Source organism: Trichechus manatus, unplaced genomic scaffold, assembly GCF_000243295.1.
Source record: "Trichechus manatus latirostris isolate Lorelei unplaced genomic scaffold, TriManLat1.0 scaffold00181, whole genome shotgun sequence".
NCBI classification, from domain to species: Eukaryota; Metazoa; Chordata; class Mammalia; order Sirenia; family Trichechidae; genus Trichechus; species Trichechus manatus.
In genome coordinates, this window is record NW_004444117.1 from 3545755 (window position 1) to 3555707 (window position 9953).

General features: G+C 42.7%; 1 protein-coding gene across 1 annotated transcript in view; it reads right to left on the reverse strand.

Annotated features, from left to right (window-relative positions):
* GFPT2 (glutamine-fructose-6-phosphate transaminase 2) overlaps positions 1–8731 on the reverse strand; it is a 31477-nt gene extending 22746 nt beyond the window's left edge. Inside the window, exons 1-6 of the mRNA XM_004387164.2 lie at positions 8623–8731; positions 7304–7402; positions 6642–6767; positions 4115–4173; positions 3337–3471; positions 459–520 (exon numbers count right to left, since the gene is read on the reverse strand). Coding sequence (XP_004387221.1) covers positions 459–520; positions 3337–3471; positions 4115–4173; positions 6642–6767; positions 7304–7402; positions 8623–8716 — 575 coding nt within the window. The 5' untranslated portion in view covers positions 8717–8731. The remainder of the gene's footprint in view (positions 1–458; positions 521–3336; positions 3472–4114; positions 4174–6641; positions 6768–7303; positions 7403–8622) is intronic.
* Between the last annotated feature and the right edge of the window lie 1222 nt (positions 8732–9953).

Below are 9953 nucleotides of genomic sequence, written 5' to 3' on the forward strand. Positions count from 1 at the left end.
TTTTTTTTTTTGTCTCCAAAATAGAATTCTTTGCTGATTCTTATAAATCACAGCATACAAATCAAATCCACAAGGACTGTGCATAGCAATTCACCTTTGTAACTTACTCTAGACCTGAGATTCTTCTCCAGAAAGCAAGACCAGTATCCTCCTCATACAAGAAAGCTCTCTGGCTTCCTGTATTTCTGGAGAGAGGCTACTATTTTCTTTGAAAGCTGGTGGTGCTTTAATTTCAAATATGCATTCCCTCTCCCTAAAAGAGTCATTTTACTTTAAACTTACACCCCAGCTGTCAAATGGAGGAATCAATCTCTCTCCAAAGGAGTAAAGAAGTCATGCAGAATTTATCACACATTATCTGATTTGTAACTTCAGGTACAAATTGCAAATGGTCTGTCAAGCTACATTGTTTTATTTTTAAAAATTTTCATTGAAAATGTCAGTGCATTTCGCCTCACCTTGTGGCAACGGCTTCTCCAGGATAGTGGATACTCTTGAAAACCAACGCAAACGCACCTTCCTGAAAACACACCAGAGAATGTGAAGGGCTACCCGGCTCAGCTGCAAAGACAGGTCTCCCTGGGCCTCTTGTCACTGCCAGGGGTGTCGGGGTCATGCTGGCAGTGCTTGCTTGGGGAGCTGAGTGCCAGAACAGTGGGCAGAGTGACATGAAGAGTGAAAGCAAAGCAGATGGCACCATGCTGGGCTTGCCAAAGACTAAAACTTGTAAGTAACATAGACTACACCCTACTGGGCCCGCAAGGACCCCTGTCAGGGACTCCCAGCACTGTGATTACTGTGACTGGTGTAGTTAGAACTACAGAAAGTGAAAGCTTGGGGTGGGGGGACCCTGTACTGATCCTCAGGGACAGCATCTTTGTCCCCTAGGGAGCAACTGTGAGGGCTGGAGAGGCTAATCCACAAATTGCACTTAGCTCAGCTCATGTTAAAGCCCGGGTTCAAGTTCTGGCTCCATCATTTAGGGGCAAGTCAGCTTTAACCTTCTTGTGTCTAATTGTCCTTATCTGTGAACAGAGATGGAAACCATATGGCTTCCGTGAGGACTATAAGCTAATGCATTTTTAGTGCTTAGAGAACTGCCTGGCATATAGAGAATCCAGTAAAAGGATGAGCTGTTTATTCACCCAAACCCATTGCTGTTAAGTTGATTCTGACTTACAGTGACCCTATAGGACAGAGTAGAACTGCCCCACCGGGTTTCCAAGGAGCAGCTGGTGGATTCAAACTGCTGCCTTTTGGTTAGCAGCAGAACACTTAACCACTGAGACACCAGGGCTTCAAGCTGTTTATAGTAATAATAATAATACACATACATATAATCATAATGATAGGTAATATATAATATAATACATATATTATATATGGTGGAGCCCTGGTAGCACAGTGGTTAAGAGCTAGAGCATACTACAGCTGCTAACCAAAAACAGGTCGGCACGTCAAATCCACCAGCTGCTCTTTGGAAACCCTATGGGGCAGTTCTACTTTGTCCTATAGGGTCGCTATGAGTCAGAATTGACTTGACGGCAACGGGTTTGATTTTTTTGGTATTATATATTATAATATAGTCTTATATTTCTTCTTCTTATTGTTATTTCTGTGGCTACGAAAGTCATGTTGGTTTGTGCAAAGCCAGAACTAGAATCTAGTTCTCCTAACTCAAGACTCCAAGTGCTCTTTCCTCTTAAATTCTTGGTACAAAATCCTATCCTACATTCTGACCATCCTGTACTAATTTACCATCTCGGTTATATACAAACCAGCTATAAATCTGGGTTTCCATGTGAAATCTCTCATGTTTTGGAAACCTGGGCCAACCCAGCTGCATAGCCAGAGGGGCCTGGAGGGAGTCAGCATCCCCAGGCCGCAAAGAGCTGTTCAAACTGTCCAGACGCAGGGGTTTCAGGCAGACCCCAAAGGACTTGACATTTACCCTCCTGGTTTTGTGGACTATGAAGTAGGATCAAATAGAAAGACACTTCTCATTTTCTGTCCCAAAGAGCCCCATGTTGCTTTAGGTACGAGAAGGCACTAAAGTTTAAAAGTGGCATTATTGAGGAGACATTTCAGAAATTTATAATTATAAATGGAAAAGAGCAAATATTGTGATCCAATATTAAATTGGCTTACAGTACATTATACCGTACATTACTTGTGGAACAAGCTCTCATTTATTAATATATCCTCTAAATTATGATCCCCAAAATGGGAGTCCTTGGTAAAGGATTCCAACAGTAGATTTGCTTTTTAGCACAAACTGAAAGTACCTGAGGATGATCTACTTTAAAGCACAGTGTTGTACTTGCCTCTGCCTCTGAGCTCAGATGTTGTAGGTCCTCAGTGACGGCACTGCCTGGGAGGACTGGCTCTGGGATGCTGGAAGCACTCTCCTCCCCCTCTTATACACGGGGCCTGTCCCTGGTCCACCTTCTCCTCCAAGGAAGGGCTTTTCTCCCGGCCAGTTCCCCCATCATGTGCTTCCATTCTTGGCACTTTGTCCCTCTGGGACACCACCAATTTCTCTCTCTACTGGGTCATTCCCTTCAGCAAACAATTGTGCTTTATTATCTCCTATCAAAAAAACCCAGCCCTCCCTAGGAACCGTGCCCCCTCCAGCCACCGCACCATTTCTCTGCCTCTTCTAGAATCAAACTCTCAGAAGCTGTACCTGCTCTCTCTACTCCCTCAGCTCCACTTGGTGAGGATTTGTGGGCATTTCTCCACTGTGATGAATAATTGCTTTACTTGATATCACAGAAGGAAAGACTACAATTCTAAATCTCTTTAATGAATCAGTTAAATTCACCTTGTGTACATAACCAACAACGCACACCACTCAACTGAAAAGACAACAACATGGACCGCCATGACCAAGTTCATGTGAGCAGCATGTGATCATTACAGCCATAGATTGTAAGGCCAATCACAATTTCAGAAGTATTAAATGTGAAAAACTGTGCATCTCAAAGAGATGAAGCAAGGCACTTTCTATCTGATGTTTACTACAAAAAACACAAAACTTCTCCCATTCTATAAGAATGTAACGTTTTAAGGCCAGACACTGTAGATGAACCATCTTTTATCCTCAATAACCTGTTGCCACTGAGTCGATTCCAACTCAGCGACCCTATAGGACAGAGTAGAACTGCTTCATAGGGTTTCCAAGGAGTGGCTGGTGGATTCAAACCGCTGACCTTTTGGTTAGCAACTGAACATTTAACCACTGCACCACTGAGGTTCAATATTTCACTCAAATTTGCTTAATAAATGTTTATGAAAATGAAGGAATAATTTAGACAAATGGGACTTGTGACTTACCAATTGCTGAATGACTCTTTCGACCAGTGTTGAAAATCTAATGTCTTCAGTCTCTCTGTTGTCGAACACGTATTTAATCAGCTTTGCAATGGTCTCTGTATCTGTTTCTGACTCAAACTCGTAGCCTTTGCTTTCCTGGAATATTTGGTTGGACATGAGTGTCATATAATGGTCACTGTTTAATGCTGGCCTAGCCAGCTACCTCTCCTCCCTTATGACTTGCCCTTGGAGTGGCTTAAAGCAAGAACAAGGAAAACTGGAAAGAGAGGAGAAATTTGCCAGAATCACAGCCAAACACTACTGAGTCATTGAAGTATTCCCTGAGATTATCCTGCCTCAGGAACTTGTCCTTACCATTAATCTGGACATTGCAAAATAACAGCGGTCAAAATGATAAAATATGTTGAGTCAAACCCACCCACATTCCAACCAACACCGCACAAACTTTTCATACTTCAAACACTCACAGTCTGACTTCCCACCCACATCCCATTTAGTGTATGAGTCAATATGTGATATAGTGCAGATACATTAATAAAAGGAAGTTCACATTATTTTGATTCTGTGGACCTGTAATAGCCTTTGGGGTAAAGCCCCAGTATCTCCTCAAACAAGATCTGGGGAGGCTAGCTCAGCTGGTGCTGAGATTTACACATGGCCGAGAGTGGTCCTCTCTCACTTCCTGCATTTGTTTCCAGAGGGAAATGAGCTGACTGAAATGTTTCTGGGGAAGACCAACACGCCTCAACTTAGATATTGCTAAGGGGAAGAATCTTACCAGAAATTTCCTCAGATCTTTGTAATTTGTGATGATTCCATTATGTATAACAACAAATTCTGAAAGAAAAGTTTAGTCAGTAGAGAATGTTATTAAGAAATGAAGTTCAAGTCAGATGGTAAGGAGAATATTTGACAGCTTGAAAATGCTCTGAAAACACTGCCCCTACAAAGATTTCTGTTAAGCAAACTTCGCTTATAATTATTAGAACCGGCCCCTAATACGAGGTCTGTGATTCAATCTTGAGGAAACACACTTCTCTTTCCATAAAATATATCCACCAACCTGGTCACATACAGAGTTCTTACTTATGGTGCACAATATTATCAAATAAAACAAAACCCATTGCCATCCACTGGATTCCAACTCATAGCGACCCTATAGGACGGAGTAGAACTGTCCCATAGGGTTTCCAAGGAGCAGCTGGTGGATTCAAACTGTTGACCTTTTGGTTAGCAGCCAAGCTCTTAACCACTGCGCCACCAGGGCTCAATGTATATATATGTGTGTGTGCGTATGTGTATGTGTATATGTATATATATATATATGCATACATACACATATATACACTTATGTGTATATATATGTGTGTATGTGCATGCATGTGTGTTTGTGTGTGTCTGTACATATATATCTATATAGCTACATCTATATCTGGAGTCCCTGGGAAGGTGCAAACAGTTAAAAGCATCAGATACTAACTGAAAGGTTGGAGGTTCAAGTCCACCCAGAGGCACCTCAGAAGAAAGGCCTGGCAATCTACTTCTGAAAGGTCACAACCATTGAAAACCCTATGGAACAATTCTATTCTGCAACACACGGGGTCACCACGAGTTGGAATCCATGCTACAGCAACTGATTTATATCTATTTATAAATCTCCAAGCTATAGATCTCCTATTGGTTCTGTTTCTCTGAAGAACCTAACTAGTGCACATGGCATGGAGAACCGTCCTGGGGCCCAGGCAGGTGACGTGGATCTGTGAGCTGGGGCTGGCATGACAGGCATTTGGGAGAGTGGGGAGCCCGTACCTACCACAGAGGGCCTCTTGAACCTGTGCCTGTCATGCACACTCACTGTGAGCAGCACCTCCTGCTCCCAGCCCGTAGCCCACAGTGGGTCAGTGGTACCCCAGGGCACTGTAAGCTCAGTGTTTCCATATCGTCCAGCCCATCAAGAGATGCCAGAAGTCTGAACTTCTTTGTAAAATATTTCTCAATTCTTTTAAAACACAAAGCAGGCTAAGCTGAGAGCTCTGCTGACTGGGAAGAGCCCTTGGGTCACTTGTTATAGCCTGCTTTTCCAAATCTCAAGGACTTGGCCTCATCACAGGGGCTTGGCTGCTGGAGCAGGCGCCTCAGACATCACCCACCTGCTCTCACTCAGAAGCACTCTCTTTCTGTGGTGGGGGAAGGGGTAGCTGGATGAGGAAGAAACTTAAAGCCTCCCTAAGTACCCAGCCCTTGGGAACTTCAGTCTCTTGTGGAGGAATAGTGCCAATGCCCTCAGTCCTTTATGCTGCCATACCCCAATCATGGGTTAGGTTCTAAGAAGCCAGCAGCACTCACAGAAAAGTACCCTCATTTTCCTGTGGACAACAGAGGATGTCAGTATTGCCCAGGGCAGTGGTGTCACTAGGGTTGGTGTCACTTCCCCCTACCCATGGACCTCCTCCCATATCAGACCATACAGAATCCTTAGTAATGTTTATTATCAATTTTAATCATAGAATAATATATGATAAATATAGTTGTAAATTGCTGAAATGTAATATTTCTTAGAGTATATGAATACTAACAACAAAATCGTTTTGTAAAATCTTTCTACACTGAATGACATTATTAATAACATTAGTAACTGAGTGGAAACCTTTTTTGATTTTTCTTCTTCTTTTCCTTTAATTATTACTTCATTCTCAAAAAGTTATTGATAGAGATTCACAAATATTAATTACCACAATATTATAGCTAAAACACCAGAAAATTTGACAAAATCAGCACTATAAAATCACTGGCAGCAATGAAAATAACAGTGCATGCTTACAGCGTGTGCAGATGAAACCACGTGATTCGAAGCATCACTGTAATTGGCTAATAATGACAGCTCTGACCGGAGTGCATTAGGAGGTTCAAAAAGTAAATTAGCATAGAGTTTTAGCTGCGCAGGTATATTGATACATGTAAGCTGGACTTACAGAAAATGTTTTTGTTGTTATAATTAACTATGGGGATATTTTTATAAAAAATAATAAATTTTTGCTGAAACACTGCACAAAAATTTTGTAGGCAGCCATTTTTGGTGTCACCCCCTCTGATAGTGTCACCTGGTGTAGTCTGCACACCCCACGCCCCGCTAGTGATGCCACTGGCCCAGAGGCCAGGCTTCATCTGCCTCCTGCCTGAGGGCCAGTGCCATCAGCCACGGCTTTGGGAGAGGGAGTGTTTCGATTCTCTTGGGAAGAAGGGGTAGGTGTGGAACCTGCTCCGGCACGTGGCTTGGGGATGGGGATCAAGGCCATGCTACGTACCATTGCCTTTGTCTGAGCGCTGTGGGTGGCTGTTGACAGCATTGGGCACCCCATGGGTGGCCCAGCGTGTGTGGGCAATGCCAAAGTGGGTCTCAAATTCCACCTTTAGGTCCATGCTGTCTTGTTCTAAATGAAAGAGAAGTTAGTTTGCAGCACTTTACAAACAAATACTGACTCAATAATATTAAGGCGAGGAGGCACTGTAACAGCATAATTAGCACCAAGGGGCATCGCCTCCACCAAGAGTCCATTCCAGCCATCACCACCTATGTCCCACCCTGGGGGTCTCTGCCAGACTCGGGTGCCCCCTTGAAGTCATTTGTTTAGTATTGATCAGTAACTTAACTCACTTTTTAACTGAAATAAACTTGAGAGAAAATTTTGTATCACTACTAAAAATGGAAAGCAGTATCATTTGCCATAAAAATTAAAATAAATATATAACTACAGAAATTTTAAAGAAAAATTCTCCATGCACCACACCTAAAATAATCCACCCCACACTCTGGGAAACACTGTTTTATAACATGGGCTTCACCACCCTTCCATTGATCAAAGCTTGGATAAGTTAATACTTTGAGTCTAGAATGCTGCTGGAATAAAATCTTGTAAAGTGACACACACTTGCACTGATTCCTCTAACTCGGTGTCCCTCTACTTACTGTAAAGTTCTTCATCAAGAGCCTTGACTTTTCCCCTTTTCTTGACTAGCTGGATATGTCTTTCTTTGACTTCATTATTATTTCCATCAATTGCCACACCTGTAATTTAAACATTATTTTGTTGTATTTAAATTGGAATTTAAGCTTCTGTCTCCTACCCTTTATTACCAGGTACCATACAGGATTAGATGGCTGCATGGTGCTGAGTGTTTACTGAAGTTCTTGTTCTCCAAGATTGCCGACCCAAAGAGAACTATGCATGTTCAGGAAACTTACTTTGAACGAAGAGCCTGTGTCTTAGCAGCAATCAGAGGAGCGTGTGGCATGCTTGTCCCATGCACAGACTGGCTTGACCACCTAATCAGGGTGAATACCACAGAAGCTTGCCTGGGAGAGGTGTTACCATGCCCACACATATAGCAATGGTCTCATTTAAGGGCACTTAACACTTATCCTGTTATGCTTTTTGAATTATGATATTTTAGCTACAGATATTGCATTAGTCTTTTTGCAATTTTTATCTGGCTTGATTTCTGTTAAGAATTAATAGAGATATAAACGTGTCTGGTTACAGACATGCCTTTCCCGTTCTCCTAAGGATGCCTAATTAAAAATGGGAAGCAGACTACATATCCACATGGCAAGAGGATGGAGGAGACTCTGGGTAGTGCAAATGGTTAACACGCTTGGCTACTAACTGAAAGACTGGAAGTTCGAGTTCCCCAGAGGTGCCTCGGAAGAAAGACATAGTGATCTACTTCCAAAAAATCAGCCACTGAAAACCCTATGGAGTGCAGTTCTACTCTGACACACATGGGGTCGCCATGGATCAGAGTCAACTCGATGGCAACTGGTAACTGGTAGGAGGACGGAAGCGTCAGCTCTGAGACAGTCACCTGGTGGAGGATTGTATGGCTACTTAGATATCCAGGATGCGTTTAGAATAATGGAAAATGCTTAAGATAAGTGGAAAAAAAGCAAAGAATGTAAAAATAAAAATGTGATACATAGAGGTTACAATTAGATGAAAAACAAAAAATATCTATGCACAGACACCTTTTCTCCCACTCCCCCCAGCTCTAACCGTCAGGTACATACAATAATGACTGACAGACAGACATAGAGATAATTGTTGGGGAGGGGTAGGTTTTGATGGACTTTTTTAAACCCTTGTTTCTTCTTTCTACTTTATATAGTTTCCAAATTTCTTTAATGGACAGGTACTATTTTTACTTTGGAAAGGAACACTGGAAAGAACATCAGAAAAATGCCCATAAAGAAGACGAATGAGCAGTCTGCCCGCCTGCCCACAGGCCCACCTGCCGAGTCATAGCCTCTGTACTCCAGCCGCTGCAGGCCCTTGATGAGAGTTTCAAAAATCTCCTTTCTTGTCCTGGGGACTCTGTAGTTCATGTAGGCGAAGATTCCTGTTAAAAGAGGGGGGAAAATTACAAGTTTATCAAACACTTAGCTCGTGCTTAGAAGAAAGTACTTCTGGGGACAAAAATGTGACATCTCAGTAGGGCTTCCAGGGCTGGATGCCTACAGAGAGGAGGAAGCCTTCCAGACATAACGGAAAATGAACTTCGCTCCCCTCCTGCTGAAACGGGGTTTTACTCATTTATTCAGTCCTCACCAATCTTGATAAAAAGACTCATGAACCAGGTGTCACTACCTGAAAAAATAAAATGCATATGCCCTTCACCTTCCAATTCACTGCTAAGAATTTGTCTTCTGGACATACTTTCAGAGTCATGCAAAAATAGAACAGGGGAGCTTTCATTGTGGCAATGTTTATAATAGCAAAGGACCACAAAACAACCCAACCACCTAGAAATATCTAGAAGTCCCACATCTATGTAATCCTTGATTTGCCCAGAAAACACTCAGCAAGAGTCATAGGAAGTTAACAGAAGCCTTCTGTAGCAGGTGAGAGCAGGTGCTAGGCACTTGGCCTTCCACTTTCCACACTCCAGTACTGAACCATGGGCAGGCGCTACATTTACAACAGCAACAATATAACACCTTCATGCTCCCTTGGCCCCTGGAGAATCCTCATCTTTAAGGTAGGCTCACAAGCCAAGAAGATTTTGTCTTTATTTTCTGCATTTGTGTTTCAAAACAATATTTTCCCAAATAGGAAGTAATAGTTGTCAAGTTGGTTTTGCCTTCTCAAACTCCTGTTATGGATTGAATTGTGCCCCCCAAATTTATGTTAGTGTGTTCTAAACCTAATCACGTCTGAGTTATAAAAATAGAAGATTAGACACAGAAGAAAACACAAATGGGGGGCGGGGGAGGAAGATAGATGCCACATGAAGATTGCCAAAGAACCAAGGCATGATGGGGCTACAAAAGCTGAAAGAGATAAGGATCTTCCCCCAGAGCTGAGGGAGAGAATGAGAGACAGAAAAGGAGAGAGAGAGGTAGAAAGCCTTCCCCTAGAGCCAGTGTCCTGAATTTGGACTTCTAGCCTCTTGAAGTGTGAGAAAATAAATTTCCGTTCGTTAAAGCCACCCGCTTGTGGTATTTCTGTTACGGCAGCAGTAGGAAGGTAAGATACCTTCACTTGCCCATTTGAGACTATGGGTCCCTGGTCTGCCCTCGAGCCTCCTCTGGGAGTGCCCCCATCCCTATTATCCAGGTGCCT